This window comes from Nycticebus coucang, chromosome 5, assembly GCF_027406575.1.
Source record: "Nycticebus coucang isolate mNycCou1 chromosome 5, mNycCou1.pri, whole genome shotgun sequence".
Lineage (NCBI taxonomy): Eukaryota > Metazoa > Chordata > Mammalia > Primates > Lorisidae > Nycticebus > Nycticebus coucang.
The window spans coordinates 104,338,574-104,359,155 of NC_069784.1; the positions used below are offsets into that span (position 1 = coordinate 104,338,574).

The following is a 20,582-nucleotide window of genomic DNA, read 5'->3' on the forward strand; positions in this document are numbered from 1 at the left end:
ATTCAGAGTACTTCTCATTTCACTTTTGACACCACATCTCCAGCAGTAGCTAAGTCCCCTCCAGGTATTAGATCCCAATGGGTGAACCCTACCCCACTGTTCCAGATTCACTGGCCTCCATAGCAATATTTCCTCAGTTACATATTAATCTCTAGAAGAGTAATGATGATTTCCGATTGTTGCTAAGTCTTTTCAAAATGCCTTGTTAGTCCTGGTTTGTTCCTGCCCACATCACTGTGAGTAATCATCTTGGGTGAATCATCTTGGGTAATAAATTCTGTTCCCTACTGGGGGACTCCAACTGATACAAAGGGTAAAGAAAAATATTCATAAAGACACACAGATAGGGGCCAGGCATGGTGGCACATGCCTATAAATCTAGCACTTTGGAAGGCAAAGGCAGGAAGATTTCTTAAGGCTAGGAGTTTGAGACCAGCCTGAGATAGAATGAGAGTCCTTCTCTATAAAAAATAGAAAAATCAGCTGGGCTTCATGGTCCCAGCTACTTGGGGGCTGAGGCAGGAGGATCTCTTAGGCCCAGGAGTCTAAAGTTGCAGTAAGAAAAAAAAATACATAAGAAGAAAATAACTTGATATACAGAAAAAAAAAAATCAAAATTAGACTATTCTCACTTCTCCACTGCAAAAGAATATGCCAGACTTACTGTAAGATAAGATATAGGACAATGATATAATGATATATGTAAGAGAAAAAATTTTGATTCAATAATTCCATTCTGCCTTTCCTGTGTAGTTAACCAAAGGCTATTTTCCAAAGTGCAAGGGCTAACAAAATATAACATCTACGAGCTTTTCCTGAAAAATAGTCAAGTATTATTTACTCAATTAAGGATTATTTAAAATTAAGGTTTCAGAAACATAGAAGTTGTGATTTAAAATTATTGATGGTAAATATTAAAATTGTTTGAATACATAGAATTGTTTTTATGACTATATATTTTCATATAAAAGCAAAAGATAGTTTTTAAAATAAAACCGTATGCTATAACAATGAATAACTTAAACAAAGACCAAGTTGTAGCCTGAGGGGTGAGACTAACCAAAAGCATTTTTTAAATTGCTTGTTTCATTTTTGATTTTGGTAATTAGGAAAACAGAGAATCATACATGTGTTACAAAATAAAAAAATTAACACCAGTAGGATTAAAAGTTGGGTAAATACTTTCAGAATCATTATAGAACAAAATTATTTTAATTTAAATTTAGCCTTACTACTAAATAAATGAATCCAATTGCTATATTTTACCCTTGAAAGACAATACTTTCATATAATGGATCTTCCTAAATACACACAGATGGATTTACTTGATTAAGGTCTATGAAAACCTTTTTTTGCCCTGTGCAAGGAGGTAATGGATAACCACATAACCAACTCATTAGCTGCTCCTCATGAGCCTAAATATAATACAATTGGGCTATCTAATTATTTCTATGATTATTTAAGTTTTTTGGCCAATGTAATGGTATGAAACTCTTTGTGAAGTAAGGAAAAAAATAACCTAGTTAATTTTATTAACCACTTACCTAAGAATAATTGGATAGACAAATTGAAAATGACTGAGCTAGCCAGCAGATGAATAGAGAATACTTTGAATTTTTAATTTTAAGTGCTTCTAAGTTGAATCATGCTGAATATAAATGGCCCTATTAAGTGAAATATGTAAGTATAAAATGGAAAATGTCGGGAAAGGGGCTAAATGACATCTTCAAATGTCATCTTCAAGTGTCATTTACCATCTGGATAAAGACCAGCTTAACTGACCCTGAAATGCAAAAATGGAACTAGAATAGAAACATCAAATAAATAATTATATTACCATTCCAATTTGGCCAAGACTAAAATCTTCAACCTATACTAAATTTTCACTTGGAACTATTACACAATATAGAGTGAAATTGCAGGCTTTATTTACTTGAAAGTAATAAAACAAGCATTGGAAAACAAAGGAAATCAGTAAATTCTCATTAAAGGAGCTAAAGATGAGTCCACCAACAGCAGTCTTATCTTGAGAACCTCTTCTCTTATCCAAGCATTTATTGATAGTTTTTGTCTGTATAACAGTATGTATATGTTCAGAGAGCCAAGAATTTAGCTGTGGAGTCCATAAAAGCTATAAACCGATCCAAATTGTCTTATGCTTAAATACTTTTGATCACAGAACAGCCCTGCTCTCTCTGCTAAGGTGTTCCGCTTCAGGAAGCATATTTATAGAGCAGCAAGGTAGGGGAGAGACCTTTAACAAGACTAATCAGCATAGTCAGCCCTGTTGATAACGGCAGTGGCAGATAGGCAGCTGGATTAAATTTTCGCCCCCAAAACATTTGCAAACGTGAGCTAACAGACAGTAAGGCAGTAAGAATTGAAGACAAACCTAGTGGAAGAGGGAGTGGGACAGGTGGAAGAAAGTTGAATGGCTTTATAAGGAAGGTGGAAAGGGGAACTTCAGAGAGTAATAGACAGTCATGAAAAGTAAGACCGCAAAAGTGATTCAAAGGCCTGTAGAAAAGAATGAAGAGTCGTGGATCAATCTAAAATCTCACTCTTATAGACTTAAAAATTCTTTGTAGAAGTCAAGTCTTAATCAGCTAACCTAGAGCTATGTGAGAAGAATAATAATATTATTTGATATGGTACCTTACCATTTATAAAACACTTTGATACATAAATATCTCGTGTTATCTTTGTGAGGAGACTCAATAGAAAAATATTTATTTTCCTTTACGAGATGATTACACTGAGAGTCAGCTACTGAGTGACTTATCAGAAATAATGGCTATTCCATCTATAAAAAGGGAAAAGAATCGACAGACATGAAAACCTTTTTCTAGCCCTATATTTCTAGTTTTTTTCCTCCAAAGATTCCCTTTCTGTGAGATAACATTGATTTGTTCCTGCAGACACCTTGGAAATACACTCTCAAGGCTTGATCAAAGCGTCATCAGAGGTATAGAATGTGAAGACTGGAGGAGTACTGAGGTCGCTAAAGAAGGTAGGTTATTTGTGGGGTGCAGAGGCCATGGAGGGGCACCTTGAGGCCTCACAGCATGGACTGGTAGAGACTGTGCACTGGAGAAAGACAGATGGGTGTAGACGTGGCCTGCTAACCTCTCTGAACCTTCATCTGTAAAATAAAGCTATTAACAACATAATTAGACATGGACTATCTGACACAGTGACTGCAACATCATTAGCACTCAACACTGGTGGCTACAGAGCAGCTGAAGCCCTGGGGGAAATTTCCATATCTCTCCAGCCAAATTAACTGCTGGATCGACTGTTCCAATTTTTGAAGATTTGAAGCAGATTCAACTGGATAGTCTTTGGGAGGAACAGGATCTGCAGTCTTGTCTCATTCCCTAAATTTGCATCTCACACTTTCTTACCAAAGCACATACAAGTTAAACTGCAGAGCCAATGCCCAAAGTGTCAGAGCTATCTTCTTGTTCTGAGGTTCTATTCTCATTCCTCTTCCCCCAAACCTTGTGAGAGCTTATTTCAGGCAAGACTTGCTGCTTCTGAAGGATCATGGAGATTTGAGAGGAACAAGGTGGAGGACTGGAAATTTCAGCTGGAGTTACCCACCCATTTTCTTCTAATTTGTCTGTATTTGCCTTACGTACCACAGAAAAAGCTCTGATTCTGAGTCACTTTTTTTTTTTTTATCTCTCTCTGCAAAACTTCCATTCATTCTCTATTCAAAGTTACTTATTGTTTATCGGCTTTCTGGCTATTGTGAACACTACAATGAATAAGACAGACTCCATCTACACCCTCAGGGAGTTTACAGTCTAATGCACGAAGAAGCTATGCACAAATGTGGTATGAAATTATGACATTATTACATAAGAAAGGGGTCTAATTGCCTACAAGTAGGGCACTGAATTGGATGCTGAGGGTGCCACTGTGACAAAAAGCAGGCATGGGCCTGACTTTGTAGAGATTATAATCGTCTATCTTGTGAGGACGTCATGCGATAACAGACATTAAAGTATTTGGTACACAAATGTGTACATGTACATGTAGCTGCCTGTACAAGGCTGTCCTTTCTGTCAGAAAATAATTAACTTGATGGCAGGGGTTACTCCCATGGTGAGATTGTCTGTTACCCCCAATTTTTGCTAAATTAAAGTCAAAGGTTATAGATTTTTACATTTATGTAAAAGGCTGAGACAGGGAGAGGATGCTATTTTCTGCCACTTCCAGGGGCAAGGACATTCTGAGGCAGCCAAGAGTGGCCATGGTAGAGGGAAGTGGTAGAGAATAGTGTCATTACTGGCCAGAAGTCTAAAGTCATAACAGGGTCCACTTAAATCAGGGCTGTACCCTCAGAATCCTGTAAGAAAGGGACTGAGGTTGTTTAATGCAGGTCAGTTCAACATGAGGTTTATGCCTGTCACACAAAGAAAGGCCAACTTGATCTGAGCTCAAACAGATTTGTATCATGCTCTTTTACATAGAAAGATTTGTAATGTCAAAAAAATCAGAGACGTCATGAGGAATAAAAATAAATTTCAATAATAGCAAAATACAAAAGTTCGGATGTTTAACTGAGGATCAGCACACATTAGCCACTTGCTGATTTTGTAAGGACTTTTTTTGCTTATCTGTGGTGTCAGATATTTTGGAAAGTGTGCATGGACCATTTTCTTTTTTTCCTGCTTATCAGCTTTCTTTAGTGTTTCTGTATTTAATGTATGGTCCAAGACAACTCTTATTCTTCCAATATGCAGCAAAAAAAAAAAAGGTTGGACACTCCCCGTTACTCCCTGTGGGGAGAGCCCCACAGCTTTTCATGGGCAGAAATCAGGAGCAGACTGCACCCCAAGAACTGTATGTTCAAGAATTCACATTGGAGACTTTCTCAACAAATTAGAATATTTGGTGCCATCATTCAGTACAGTGGTTTATTTATTAGAAAAGACAATAAATTCTTTGGTTACCATATGATCTTTGTGGCTTCCTAGGGTGGAAAGTTAAGGACTCTCAAAAAGTGTGGCCCAGATTATTTGGAAGATGCCACTTGTCTTCAGCCCTGCACATCAGATCTTCAGTTCTAATTTCTACAGTACTAAACCAGGCTCTGAAATACAAGTCAGAGAGATCACCATAGGTCTTATTCTGAGTTAAAAACTCTTTCATGAGGCCCTTCAGTGAATGCAAACTTGAAGTTTAATGCAACGCTGTGCCATCAATATCTTTATGCCCTCTGTAGTATCTACATGGCCATAACATAGCAGCTATTCAACTGTTTTTCAGCTGGGCCCAGTGGTTCATGCCTGTAATCCTAGCACTCTGGGAGGCTGAGGTGGGTAGATTACTTGAGCTCAGGAGTTCAAGACCAGCCTGAGCAAGTGTGAGACCCCATCTCTACTAAAAACTAGAAAACCCAAACAGGCATTGTGGCAAGGTGCCTGTAGTCCCAACTACTCAGGAGGCTGAGGCAAGAGGATCTCTTGAGCCCAAGAGTGTCAGGTTGCTGGGAGCTATGACACAACAGCACTCTATCCAGGGAGACAGAATAATACTCTCTCAAAAAAACAAAACAAAACAAAAATTCCCCATTTTTTAATAAATATCTGTTGACTGGATATATAAAAAGTTATGGTAATTGAATAATAGTAATAAAACTGAATTTCATACCTGACTACAAAACTTTCAGGGACAATAGAAATGGCTAACTGACAAAGTAGAAAATGAAATTTTTGTAGGGATTTTTAAGAGTATTCAGTTCAATTCTTGCATTTATAAAAAGAAAAAAAAAACTAACATCTATAAATTTTCAAGTTATTTGGCCAAAGTCTCAGGGGATGACCGGGGTGGTCTCCAGGTAGTTTCCAGACTCCATGACACATGCACTTTCTAATAAACCACATTCAAATTTATGTCTAGTGGCAAATGTCTTTTCTTTTCTGCAAAATTTTAGTTCTTAGTGTATTGATTATATAGATGAGAACTTATAATTGTTTAGACAGTTCATCCATCTGTATTGGTTGCCATGTAACATTTGTTGATAATCATCAACATTTTGCTGTATTGTAATTGATTTTTTTTCCTGGTTGCTCCAAAAGTCTTATATAAATCTTGGTGTTGATTCTATATCTGGTCACAGCTGGGAAAAAATTCCTTTCAATACTTATTTCCCTGTCTTAATTGCTACTATGTTCAGAGCTGTTTCATAATAATGTATATCTTTTGGATTCACAGAATTTTTACTTGACTCAATTTTTAAACCCTTTTTCAATGGTTTATGATTTTACAGTGAACAATTTCAAATCTCTTTTTAAAGTCGGCTGGATACAGAAGTGAGAGAAGTAATGACCCCTTGGTAACTATTTAAGTAATATACTCCCATGGAGATTTAACACAGGTAAACCACTAATCTCTCAGGGGTGGGTCACTCAAAGTTCAGCTTAGGGCCCTTGGGTCGTGTTAAACTGGGCTCTGTGCAAAGACCAGGGTTAGGAACTTATCTCTGACGAATATGGTTTAATGGCCAAAAAAACAAACATTTAAAAATACACATGTGAAACAATTTCTATGAAGTCCATTACGTTGCAAACATCAAAATCAACAAATATTTTAGACGGGAACTGCAAATGTACTCAATTGAAGATGCTTACTCAGGTAAAACCTGTATTTGTATAGCACTTTACGTTTTAAGTTCAAAATTTCAGCCAGCAAAGGAACTGAAATTATATCAAATATGTAGGAATGTGGCTTTTGGACCTGTATCCTTATGTAAATAACCAGAAGTTTGAAGTTTATAAGAAAATTTGTTTCTAGTCCTTATCTTAAACATTGTTATTAAATTTTAAGCTTCTTTAATTTTGTGAAGGCAAAAAATGGAAACCTAATAAACACATGTATATGTAAAAATAAAAAATTAAAATTAAAAAGAAAATTTCAATATATTTCATAAAATAATTCATCAATTTCTGATTCTGTACTACTTTGCTTCTGCTGGGGATCTTGGCATCTGAGTAAAAAACTGCTTACACAAGCTTGAATCTTGGGACTCATTTCGGAGTGCATGCAGCTGTATATGTAGTTTCATAAAAAAATGAAATTTATAATTCTTAAGTAAATACATCCTTAAACATGCTTTCATAACAAGTGGTACTTTCCTAGAAGACAAGGTTTTCTATACTGACCTGGCCTGCTCTTCCTTGTTTTAAATTTAGTCTTTATTAGTAGTCTATATTTAGTCTTCATTATTCCTGCCTATCTTATTCAACAAACTATTGGCTCTGGGAAGATATGACTAAAGTATTAGTGGTTAATTGATGCATTTAAAAATATTTTATGGTCATTTCATTTTAAAACACAAATGACTACGATTCTATTTTCAAATTTTCCGTAAACTACCAGAACCAGGGGCAAACATTTGCATGCTGAAGAAATTCCCCACTAAAAGTATCTCTTGAGCTGTTTCTTCACTGATTTATTGCTTGGCATTTCTTTTTCACACTTTATTGCTGACATAAACACACCCTATTAGAACCAAGTATATTATGATTGGTTCTTTATTTTATATAAAAAAATAAATTAACAATTATAATTGTGTAGTATGAAAATTTGCCTATTAAAGTGTTCTGTCATAAAGAGAATTTGGGTATATAGATAGACTCTCAATGGACTCTAAAAAATGAAAAACCAGAGACACCGCTGGTAAAATTTATAGTACTAATTATTTTTGTGTTCTAGAAGAAAAGTTCATTGTGATGGATAGCTTATATTAACCAAGTACACAGAGAAGTCCCAAGATAGGTGGTGCTATTGCAGTAGATCATTAAGAACCCTCTAGAGCAAAGAGTGGGAAAAGTTTAAAAAATTATTTTCTTTTAAGATTGTTATGTACAGCTGAGGGGGTGAGACAGCACAAAGTGCCTATTCTGAAATGAAAAAGAGCTAATAAGTAGTTCTTATCATCATTATCTCACTCTTTTGTCCCTTTGATCCTCTGGTGGTGATTGGTTTGCTCAAACGTCTGTCATCAAGGCTTCTCCAAGTACTCAACCTTAAAAGCAACATGGGAAGACCCCTCTCTCCTGAAGAGCACAGACTTTCAAAGCTTTGAAATAATGTTAATAATGTTCACTCCTAGGGCAGCAGAACTTCACAAGGGCAGTGACCCTCAATTTCACTGGAGCAAAACCTTACCCCTCACAGAGAATGTGTTGTGTAGGGCCTCCTCTATACCCTTTCTTTACCCTATTTGTGCATAAACCCATCCTGGCATTCAAAGAGCTAGCTGTTGTTTGCATGGAATAAGTTTCACTAAACTACTGTCTCTCTGATCACTGATGATGCTGAAAAATACACCATCCTTTTTCCCTGGTTACATAAAGATGAAGGCATTTTCCTACAGCAAGAAAGCATACTGCATGTAGCAATCAATGCTTTTAATTGAGATAATAATGCTATGAAGTTTGAAGGCAGCATTCTAAGAGTCCCTCTTGTTTGCAGTTGGCAGAATATCAGCTATTTCAGTACAAGCTAGGAGCTGCAATAGAAAAGCTAATTACATCCATTGTGCCTCTACTCAATTCTTCTTACTCCCTGGTGCCTGCTCCATCCTCTCAGGGAGAGAAGGTAAGCAGACAAACGTGAGCAGATGCAGAGGACCTTGTGCATCCACTAGCCCTGAGAGCAATTGGTTAATACCCTTGGAGCTAGTTAAAACCTTGGTAAACAGTTCCAAACTCTAGCAGATGGTCTAGTGGTCTCGGTGGTGCTGTTCAACATCTACATGACTCCATACAAGGAACTAAATTCTTAGGATTGCTCCTCTCTGGTATATTCTGTTTAACATTTTATGATTTTACTCTACAACTACTGTCTTTTCTCATAATGGAGAGCTTGGCCTGGTTCTATTTTTCTCCACCAATAGAATGACACAAATGGGTGACAGTCCATGTGGTTAACACTCACTGAGGACTTGAATATGTTTTCACTTTACAACCAAAGAAGCAGATGGATTACTGAAACTGTTACAAGTCATCCAAGGGCAAACTCACAACCCCTATCCCACCGAATAAGCCAGTTATACTGCAACCCAGTTCTAATATTTATCTTCTTAGAGGATAACAAAATTACTGATGTAAAAATATTATTGGAAACATTTCTTAAACATTTTTTTTTTTTAGAGACAGAGTCTTACTTCATCACCCTCCATAGAGTACTATGGCGTCACAGCTCACTTCAACTTCCAGTTGTTGGGCTTAGGTGATTCTCTTGCCTCAGCCTCTTGAGTAGCTGGGACCACAGGTGCCCGCCACAGCGCCTGGCTATTTTTTGTTGCAGTTTGGCCGGGGCTGGGTTCAAACCCGCCACCCTCGGGATATGGGGCCGCCACCGTAGTCACTGAGCCACAGGTACCACCCTCTTAAACATATTTTTAAACTACTTATTCTGTTTGTTACACTGTTTTTGAATACTACAAAGATCAACCTCAAATGGATAATTACAAAATACTCCTGCCAGAATATCCATTTTTCTTTTATTACATTTAGCATCCCTTAGATTGTCATCTTCTACTCCCCACCCCATCTACTTCTATTTTGTTGCCCACCACCACACATCTTCTCAAACTGCGAATGCTATTTTTCTTAATAAAAGGTTACTTTAAAGATTGATGTCTGTAATACATATTCCTAAATTCTTCATATTCATTGCATTCCCTAATCAGAGATTGGTGTCTGGCTTTTATAACTCCAAAGACAAGTGAATTGCGTCTTTGTCATGAATATGTATAGGTATATCCACACTGCTTGGTGCTGCAACGGTATTTCCTCAACTCAGAATTAGATCCCTGAAGGAGAAAATAGTCTCAGGGAAGGGTGTGGAAAAAAAGTCAAGGAAATATATATCTTTGCAATTCTCCTGAGGACACTCCTAAATTCTAGCCCGCTTGCCTGGTGGCCAGATTATTTTAGCTTTTATCTTAGGATGGGAGAGATCACATCTTTCTGGCTAACAAAAAGTATATAAGCATTTTCTTCTTTCCTGGATGTAGGATAAAAATCAGAAAACTCTTATGCCATTCTTAAACACAACTTTTCAGATATCCACTTGATAAATATTCACATAACACCAAATAATGAGGTATTCCTTTTTAATCTCTGGTGATTAAATGATATTTGCTTTTACTTGAATGTTTTCATAGACATTGTTTTGTATAGACGAAGAGTACATGAGAACACTGGAGATGTATGCACAGGAAATGGAGCCTAATGAGACTGACAATGAACTTTCTTTTAGCTTGCTCATAGGAAGCTATTAATTGCTACTGCTGTGAGCTAAAGTGTGCTCTCTCCTCCGTGCCCTCCCCACCAATTTCATATATTAAAGACTCAATCCCCAGTTACTCAGGATGTGATCTTATTTAACTTATTCCAAGTTAAAATGAAGTCCTTAGGGTGGGCTCTAAATTAATATGATTGGTGTTCTTACAAGACGAAGGAATTTGCAAACAGCTACAAGGAAAATGCCATGTGAATATAAAGGCAGTCATCTACAAGCCAAGGGGAGAGGTCTGGAACAGATCCTTCCCTAACAGCCTCACAAGGAACCAGCCCTACCAGCACCTTGGTTTTGAATTTCTAGCTTCCAGAACAGTGAGACAATAAATTTTTGTTGTTTAAGCCATCCAGGTTTGGGTACTTGGTTAAAACAGCCCTAGATAATTAATATAGCTGCCTACTTAATATTTTGCCCTAGGAATGAAACTTTCTACTTTTCGCACACTATAATTCTTTATTATTGTTGAAGAAACATTTATCTATAATAATGTCACATTTGATCTCTTAACTTTAGGAAAAAACTACACTGCTCTTTAAATGGTGATGTCATGCATTTCATAACAGAAGTTTTATACAGTGGCAAATGATATTGGCAATCATCTAAAACAACCTTTACAGCTTATAATGAATAAATGAAGGCAAGTAGAAAATAGAGGCCTTCACCCAATAAGCTACTGGTGAAGACAGCTCACACAGCTCTCATTCTCCATATTTTTCTACTATAGCACACAGCCACTCTTAACTAGTAGCCAAGGATTTCATATCATTAAAATAATTTTCCCAATTTTTTTCATGTTAAAAAATGTTTTAAGTCAAGATAGTACAAGAATAGGTAGACGGTAAGATCATAAAAAAATAGTTTACTCCACTGACATCATGTTCTATTCCTACAAAGTCCTACCACTTACATTGTTTTGTTTTTTTTGGAGGCAGAGTCTCAAGCTGTTGCCCTGGGTAGAGTGCTATGGCATCACAGCTCACAGCAACCTCCAACTCTCGGGCTTAAGCGATTCTCTTGCCTCAGCCTCCCAAGTAGCTGGGACTACAGGCACCCACCACAACACCCAGCTATTTTTTTTCTTCTTTTTTTTTTATATTGTTAAATCATAGCTGTGTACATTAGTGCAATTGCCTGTACCCATTCTAAGATGCACCATAGATGTGGTAGTTGTCATTGTTTTTTGGTGGGCTCGGGCTGGATTCAAACCCGCCAGCTCTGGTGTATGTGGCTGGCGCCCTAGCCTCTTGAGCTACAGGTACCAAGCCTACCAATTACATATTTTCAGCCTATATTTTCATTCTTCCATGGTAAATATATTTTTGTGCCCTTCTGAGATAAACGCAGCTATGGCAGGTGTCTCAGTACTTCAGTGTCTGTAGAAAGATTAGGATTTTCTTTTGAATTCCACACGCCCAAGTAGAGGAAATTATTTAGAAGACTGCTTTTGCTAATCTTCAATAATAGTTTCCATAAGTTGCCTAATACAGGCACTGGTAGTTTTCAAAGAAAAATATTTTAATTAAAATTAAATTGCTAATTATCATAAAGTCAATTACTTCTTGACAGATCTTTTGGCTTCTTTTCTAATTATTTTCTTTGATCCTGATTCTGTTTTTTGAGAAGACTTGGGGTAAATGAGGCAGGAATCTTTAAGTGGCTAACATGGAAGAAAACTGGGACTCTTCTACCCTAAAGAGTAGAAGTAAAATAACTTGGTTAAAGTTATAATTAAATAGACTTCAACTTAAAACAAAAGAAACCTTTAAACAGAATTATGATAGAACTAGATGCTGCAAAAGATCTGTAGGGTTAGTCACTGGTGATATTCTAAGTATTAGGCTATCTAGGGTAAGGAAGCTTTGTTATAGAAAGAACCCAACCAGTGAACTAAATTAAATAGCTTTTATAGCCTTTTCTATCCTAAAATTTGATGGTCCTATGAACTCAGTAGTAACCTGACAGGACTAACTTTTCCCTTCAACAAACACAGGGCTCATCTTTTCACAGTCTTCACACCCTTTGTGTTTGGTACACTGTGTAGTTTAATTAATAAACATTTAAATGGGGCGGTGCCTGCGGCTCAAAGGAGTAGGGAGCTGGCCCCATATGCCAGAGGTGGTGGGTTCAAACCCAGTCCCAGCCAAAAACTGCAAAAAAAAAAAAAAAAAAAAAAGTAAATAAATAAACTGTGGCTCAGTTGGTAAGGCACTGGCCCCATATACCGAGGGTGGTGGGGTCAAACCCGGCCCCGGCTGAACTGCAACCAAAAAATAGCTGGGCGTTGTGGCACCTGTAGTCCCAGCTACTTGGGAGGCTGAGGCAAGAGAATCGCTTAAGCCCAGGAGTTGTAGGTTGCTGTGAGCTGTGTGATGCCATGGCACTCTACTGAGGGCCATAAAGTGAGACTCTGTCTCTACAAAAATAAATAAATAAATAAATAAATAAATAAACTAACATTTAAATGACACAGAGATGAAACATTGGTCACAGTTCTTATATGTCAAGTTAGAGACAGGAGTCATGTAAGACAGGAGTCATGTAAGACTACTCATATATAAGTATGAAATCATGTATTTTTTTCACATTTTGGGTAAGGACAAAAAACTGTCCTGTAATCATAAAAGGAAAAATTATTTTAACAGTCATATTACTCCTTGGGATTATTTTCTGAAGAGCTACACATATATAGTACACTAGGAGGTAGGCAAATACTAACCTCTTTCATTTTCTCCAGTTCGTTCTGTAAAGCTTGCTTGGCAATTTCAACCTCTATGAGCTGTTGCCTCAGTTTGTCATTTTCACCTTCTGTTGTGGTTCTCTTTTCTTCCACATTTTCCAATTCATGGTGAAGTCTCACAGAGACATCCTTTGCAACCTGGATTACAGTGATTGTAACAGTAAAATATAATTAAAGACAATATAATAAGTGGGCCAAAATTTTATTCCTATTGCAGACACCAAAAGCCAGTACTTACTGAGAACTTACCACGTGTCAGAAAGTGTTCCACATGCAACCATTGAACCCTCCAAACAATCCCGTTAGATATATATTATTATTTTTCCTGTGTTATAGATGAGGAAACTGAGACTCAGAGAGGTAAAGTCACATCCTCCAGATCACACAGCTAACAAGTGGTCTAGATATTACTTTAGATTTTGTTGCCCTTAACTTCTACCCTACACCGTGGTAACAAATGTTTTATTGCATTTTATAACATGTAGAAAAATTTCACATATCGCCTTTAGTTCTACAACATAACTATGTGGTGGATGTTTTCATTATCAGATATTGGATAAATTGCCTTACACAACGAAATAAACGTGCTTTAATTGTATTAACTTCACCAAGGTATAAAAATCAAATACAATATGATAAAAAGGGACAATAGAAATTTTTACAAGGAAGGGGGTGGGGCTTGAATTTTGATCTTATAACTAGAATTCCCTGTACTTAATTTTAAGAAACATTTTAGTTCTTGAGATTAATTTTTTAGAATGACTGTGCATTTTTGTCCCACATTTTGAGACTATGTAGAAATGTTAGGGTATGAAAGAAAAGTGGAGCAATCTGATGTAGAGACTTCGGATGCCAGCTCATGTTTTAGACAGAATGGAGAGTAGGCCTGGCTACTTATTAGCTGTTTTTCACATCTGAGCACTTAACCCCTGTAAAAGGTACAGCTTCTGCCTCTGTAAAATAATGCCATTAGTAATTTCTACCTTATATGTTTTTTTTCTCTTGAGAATTAAATGAAATAATAATGTATGTAACTATGCTTGCCAAGCGCCTGGTATGTAGTGAGCACTCAAATGTTAGGAAAGTATCAACAGAAGTGCTACAATAATGACTTTCAAAAAATGTATATTCATGTATACCTTTTTAAAAAACAAATATAGGACACTGTATTTGATTTTTATATCTTGATGAAGTTAATACAATTAAAAGCACGTTTATTTGGTTGTGTAAGGCAATTTATCCAATATCTGATTTGCATTGTCAAGCAATCACCCTACAATCAAACTGAACTGGAGAATACACTTGTCTACAAAATGCATTTCAAGGTTGAGATTTCTGCACTGGGAGAGATTCTGAAAGAGCAGGCTCGCTTTGAAAAACGAGGTTCTTTCATTTACGTGACTCTCCTTTCACCTCTCCTAACCAGCTGCAGGTTGCAGAGTTTTCCTTTCCGGGAGTTACCTACGTGGGAGGTACAGAAAGGAAGAAACCAGTAAGGAAGAAGTAAGGTGGGGACTTGCAGCGGGAAACGTTAGCTGTTAATCTGCCCGGTGCTATTCCTCTTCTAGGCTTCAACTCCCAGAGAGGGGTCCTCCTAGTGCTACCCTTGAATGCAAAGATTCCACTCCACCGGGCCGCTGACTCTCACTGGGAAGACAGACTGCAGGCCAGACCCAGGCCACAGCCTGTGCTTTGCCACGCCTTGTCCGCACTCACGCCCCCCCGGGAGAGAGGCGAGGTCTTCCTCCGACCTCTGGAAGAGCCTCAGTTACTCCCAGAAGAGCCTGCAGAGCTCGTTTTCGGCCAGGCCCTCGGCACACCAGACTCCTTGGACCTGCCTGTGAGCTCTCCCCTCCCGGGACCCTGCTATTTTGTGTCAGTGGGGCGAAAGAAGCTCTGTGCTCCCAGAGCCCTTTACCACTCACCGCCCAAGACACTTGGGCTCAGAGTCCCCGACCCTGTTCCCCGCCCGCCGCCCCCGCCGCAGACCTTGAGGTCCTGCTCCAGGCTGCGCAGCAGCTCGCCGTCGATCTCGCCCGTCTGCGCGTAGCGGAGCCTTTTGCGCTCGGCTTTGCGGAGGCGGTACTGCAGGATCCGGCAGTTCTTGTTGGCTCTCTCCAACTCGTGGCGCATTTCCTGCAGCTGACAGGCATCCTCCTCGAAGAAAGTGTCCCTCATCTCGTCCATCTCGGTTCTCAGCTCATCGATCTCGTTCTGAGGTGGTGACAGGCCGCGGGTCAAAATTAGCCTCACCTTCAGCCCCTCCGACACACACCGGGCACACCCCATTCCAAAGCCAAATCCTCAGCTCTATTTCCTGCTCTCCAATAGACGAGTGAAGAAGCCGAATGAAGGAGAGGAAACTGGAAAACGGGTCCACTCTAGGCCTTCTCTCTCTCGCACTCTAGCTTTCTCCACAGAAAAGTGGGACAAACCATGGTAGAGGAACGAAGGCCCAGATTTGGATTTAAAGGAAAACCTAAGGGTACTGAGATCGGCCAGACAAGGCCTAGGCGCCCTCCTCCCCCCTTCCAGTTCTCCTCCCTCTTTAAGGCTCCCTAACGGGTTAGCATACTCTCAGCCCCGCCGGGACACGCCCTAATCCTCAGATGCCCACAGCCCCCTCCCCCACCGGCTCCCCCACCCTCCTCACCTTGAGAGTCTCGTTCTCCTCTCGCAGCTTCTCCATCTCCTCCTGCATTTCTTCCTGCTCCTGGAGCTGCTGCGGGTGCGGCTGCGACGAAGGGGGCGCCGCCGCCTGCATGCCCCCGCCGCTGGCGCTGTTCTCCGCGCTCTGCTGGGGGCCCTCGGCCGCCGCCGCCATTGAGGAGGCGGAAGGGACTGCGAGGGGCTCGCAAATGGCAGGGGCACCGGCGACAGGGGAGCCGCGGCTACTGCCACCGCCGCCGTTCTTAGTGTGCATCTGAGCCGCGGCTGCTGCCGCGGCCGCCCGCTCCTTCTTGAGGTGGAACTGGATGAGCTCAGACTGCAGGCATCCTTCCTTCCAGTAGCCTCCACCGCCGCTGCCGCCCCCTGCGACGCCGCTTCCGGAGTTTCTGCTGCCGGGGCCCGGGATTTTGCCCACGGGAGAGGAGGATGGCGAAGGGGAGGCCCCCTCCCCGCCGCTGCCGCCCCTCTGCTGAGCGCGGGTGCCTTTCCCTCGCCAGCCCCTGGGCGGCGGCGGCGGCTGCGGAGAGCCCCCCTCCCTTTCCCGGGAGCCGTCTCCGGCTCCTCCTCCTCCCCCGTCCCCTCCTCCCTCTTCTCCAACCGGAGGGGGTTCCCCGGGTTTTGAGGGCACAGGATCTAGCCCTCGGGGCTGCTCTTCCGGCGGTCCCGGTCTCCTGCTGCCCAATGCCGCCAGGGTCGCTGCGGGGGCCGCTTCAGCACCAGCCGCAGGTTGAACAGCTCCCGGCGCGGCCCCCTTGGGCGCCGGGGGCGCCGCCTTCTCGGCCCCGCCTCCACCTCCACGGGCGCCTGCGGGAGGCCCCGCTCGGCTCCCGGTCCTATTACCCTGCTGCTGGGGCTGCTGCTGCTGCTGCCGAGCAGAATTGAATTTAATGCTAGCCCCCACTGGGGACCGCGTGGCTGCGGTTGTCTGTCGGAGCGAATTGTCCCTTGGTCTGGCGGGTGACTGAGCTCGCTGCTGCTTTCTGCTGCTGCCCTCCGGGTGCAGGCGAGCCTCCGTGGCCGCGGAGGCGGCAGAAGTCGCGGCTGCCGTAGGGGCAGCGCCCCCGGTCGGTGGCTGACTCATGCCTGTCTAGGAAGAAGCTACTGGATGTGATTTGGAATCGTCCATCACTAGATCATCCTTTTCCTTCTTCACCGCCACCAACCTTCCTTTTTAAGCTGGGACAGAAACAAAAGAAGGAAAGCACACATGTCGACATTGGAAGAGAGTAAAGGGTGATTTTACTAAGCCCCAGAAAATGACGAGATTTGGAAGGAGCTTAACACAAGCTTTGACTTTCGAAACAGAATACAGAGCGGTTAATTCTCATTTTGCCCATGGTGGCGCTGTCTTCATCTCGCCCCACCTCAGTAAAATGATGACGAATGCGAAGGCAGCTGAATCGTACAGTCTCCCAGTAGCAGGATTTGGAAAGGATGAAATACAAAGTCAGAAATGTATTCATGGAAATGTATTGATGGAAATGGAGATATACGAGAAACAAGGATAAGGTCAAGAAGACACTTCAGAAACAAAAGATGTTCACATGCTAGAGTTGTCAAATTCTTGCTTTCACAACTTTGGTTTTCTTCACCATCTATATTTAAAGCCTGTTTAATGAAGGTTTTACTTAATCAGTATTCTCGAGTGTCAATTAGAGAAAAAGATAAAAGACACCTACAGAAAATTTGATATGTGCAATTGAGACTTTTCTCAAGCAACTTCTAGTTCCTACAGTTGTTTTTAGAGAGATGAACGGAATTTCCTTTATAACAGAACTAAAAGAAAATATAAATAATGAATCAGCCTTAGTTTCAAGAAAATAATAGCATTAAGAATTATTTATATGGTTTTCTTTTTAGCAATCCCACAGTTCTGTTATTGTTGTTGATTTGATTTGTTTAGCTTTGGGAAATAATTTTTAAAATTCTTTTGGAAAAGTTGATTACCAACTCTACAGATGGTCCCAAGTTTCTGGTGATGAATTTCTACACATATCCAATCTCACAGTTCTTGTGAATCATTTTAGTTTTAAATGTAATTGCTAGGTAGAAAATATATACATTCTAAAGCATCTTTTTAGATCTCATATCATAGGCAAAAATGTACTTTTAAAGTGCCCATTTCCTTTTTTTAAAACAAAATTTAATACAGAATGACCCTGCACCCACAAGGCTGGTACCTCTTTCCTCTTGATCTTAAGATCAATTTCTATTTTGTATCCAAGATAAATCCATCCCCAGATTCTTTAATCTTCAAAATAGCAAGCCACTGTCTCATGGCTTCTTTTCCCCAGTGATCCAGCACCTAATCAAGTTACGTACCCTTTCCTTAGAATCAGTTCTTCCTAAAGCACTGAAAAGGCCATGACTAGGCATATAGTTTTGCTTTAAGAAGCAAATTCCTTTTATTAAGAAAGAAGGTTACTCTACCATCAGTCATTGTCATTGCATTATACTTGTAGTCTATTTTTAGTATCATAACTTAGCATGCAGAGATTCCTCATTCTATAAAGAAATATTACTGGAGGAATCCTCTACTTCCTCCCTTTTTGTTTCTGGCATCTCTTTCCAGAAACAGAAGGATTGTAAAGGTGAACAAAGAAACTGTTAGGGAGGAACATGCCCAGCAACTTATTTCTACATCTTCTCTTGGAAGCCACACATACTAAATGTCTGGCCTCATTCATCAGCATAGGTCACACTAACGTGGGCCTTCCAACTAGTTATATTACCAGTGCAAACTAATTTTTTATTTTTAATTAGACACAACCATTCCAGAGCAGAGATGGCATCAGATAATGCTTAAACTCAGCCCCTAGACAGCTTTAACCCAGGAGAAAACTTGTTTTCCAATAACAGGGCTCCACAATCAAAGGTAACTGGCTGCCATCACGTGGTTCTCACCAAGTGATAAGACGCTGCATCTCTTCTAGGCTTCCCCAGGTGGAAATCGCCACCCAACCAACCTGGGCCCAGCTCAAACCAACACTTTCAATCGCAAGTTTCATCTGCCCGCTTACCCACCCCATCTCTCATCCCCATCCCTTTAGAAATCCAGAACTGCTCACTTCTCGGCAGAGGCGATGTTTCCAAGAAGTTGATGCAAACCAACAACGCTTTCCTTTTGATATGCCGGGGATCTCAGGATTTTTTATTGTGCCTTTCGGAGCGGAGAAAAAGTTCAACTTCGTAGGATTATATGCGACTTTCTAGCTGTGCAGGACTTTGGGCCGACTCTCCCCAGTTCCACACCCACTTGATTTCTCCAAACAATGGCGGCAACGTCAAGCCTCAGCTGCCCCCGGAGCGGGTCGCTTCCCAGCGGTCCGCTGCTGGGCTAGCGCTGCGTCTCCAGCAGGCTAACGCGGGGGGTACCACGCCGTGCCAGACGCGCCCCAGGAAGTGCGGTGATATTCATGAGCTGACCTCACCGGACTGGGCAGGGGAGAGGGCGGGATTGCAAGAAACGACAGGGAAGGAGTAACCAGAGACCTCACTTTCAAGAGGAAAGACAAGAAGGCGGGGGTTGGGGGCTGCGGGACAGGAGGACAAAAAGGCCAGAGCCACCGCCCGACATGGAAGGCTGGCAGGCGGGCTCAGAGTCCTTGCTCCACTGTCATCCTGTACTTGGCAGAAGCTTCTAAAACCGCTTGAAATCGGATGCACTGGTTTTCTGCAACGCTTTGTCCTGGGTCTGATCAATCTCCATCAATTATTTACTTGAGCTCTTTTCCAAGGAGGCAGATTCCAACAGCCTTCTGGGCGTGACTGACGCCTCCCGATGCAGCTCCCAGGCGCTGGCAGGCGGCGGCCGGGAGTTCTCTTTGTTCACTCACTTTAATTCTCAATCGAGCTCTCCACGCGGTGCTGGTCCCCACCCCCAGCCCGGGCGGAGTCATCGGATGTCATTTCCATGAATGGATAATGGTTGCCACGGTGGGATAAAGGTTTCTTGCGAAGCCACCACTAATTTAGTGCAAACCGAAAGAATGCATGCTTACAGAGATGGTTTTCAGATGGGTTTGCCCTCGGTACAGTTTTCTCTATCCTTTATTGACAGCAGGAACTAATGCTGGGATCCACAATTCTTACTGTAGTGCATGTGGGTAACAGGAATCAGGAAGAAGGAATAAGATATCGGATTAACAGGGGGGGAGAGGACAATTCAGTTGACACTAGTTTACAGTTGACACTAGTCCATGCAGGTCCGTAGCAACAATAGTTTTTAAATTTGGGTGGGAATTTCTCTTTTCTAACAGTGTTTCCTGGGGGCAGTGAGCCTGGGAGCCTCCCTGCACCTCTAAGAATTCCTTTGTGAGCTTGAGGATGAGAATAAAACTGCTTTGGAAAGGGCACCTTTTATTTTTTTTTGAAATTAAATTGCTCTCTCACTACTATGGTAGTTTCATAAGTGAAATAAGGTAAATATCTTGAAATAAAAATTGTTGATGTACTAACATGAATTTTAGCGCAAAAGATTTTGTTTTCCAAGTGGAAATTTAGCATTAAAAGTGAAATTAAAACAATTTAAAGTATTTTGCATACTTTCCTTATAGGAAATAAAAACATGTTCAAGCCATGGTGATTAATATCTCCAGTATAATAGAAGACAAATGTAGTTTCACAACAAAATCATTCCTGTTCCAAAATAGATATTATAATAATATGAAGAGCGTATTTTGTGCCTCGTACTGTCCAAGGTGCTGGGGATGCAAGGATTAAATCAAGAAATTGTCTCTATGCTGGGGAGGTTTAAGCATATTGGTGAGAATTGGGATAAATGAGATAATTCATTTTAATTCAAATACTTTTGGGTAGTGGAAAAGTGGCATCTGTGACATCTATAATAAAA

The 20,582-nt window shown here is 40.8% G+C and overlaps 1 protein-coding gene across 4 annotated transcripts in view; it reads right to left on the reverse strand.

Annotated features, from left to right (window-relative positions):
- SOGA3 (SOGA family member 3) overlaps window positions 1–19,849 on the reverse strand; it is a 46,860-nt gene extending 27,011 nt beyond the window's left edge. For all 4 annotated transcript variants that reach the window (XM_053590405.1, XM_053590406.1, XM_053590403.1 and 1 more), the window contains exons 1-4: window positions 18,799–19,849; window positions 15,714–16,906; window positions 15,050–15,274; window positions 13,040–13,198 (exon numbers count right to left, since the gene is read on the reverse strand). In XM_053590405.1, coding sequence (XP_053446380.1) covers window positions 13,040–13,198; window positions 15,050–15,274; window positions 15,714–16,811 — 1,482 coding nt within the window. In that variant the 5' untranslated portion in view covers window positions 16,812–16,906; window positions 18,799–19,849. The remainder of the gene's footprint in view (window positions 1–13,039; window positions 13,199–15,049; window positions 15,275–15,713; window positions 16,907–18,798) is intronic.
- Window positions 19,850–20,582: the final 733 nt, after the last annotated feature.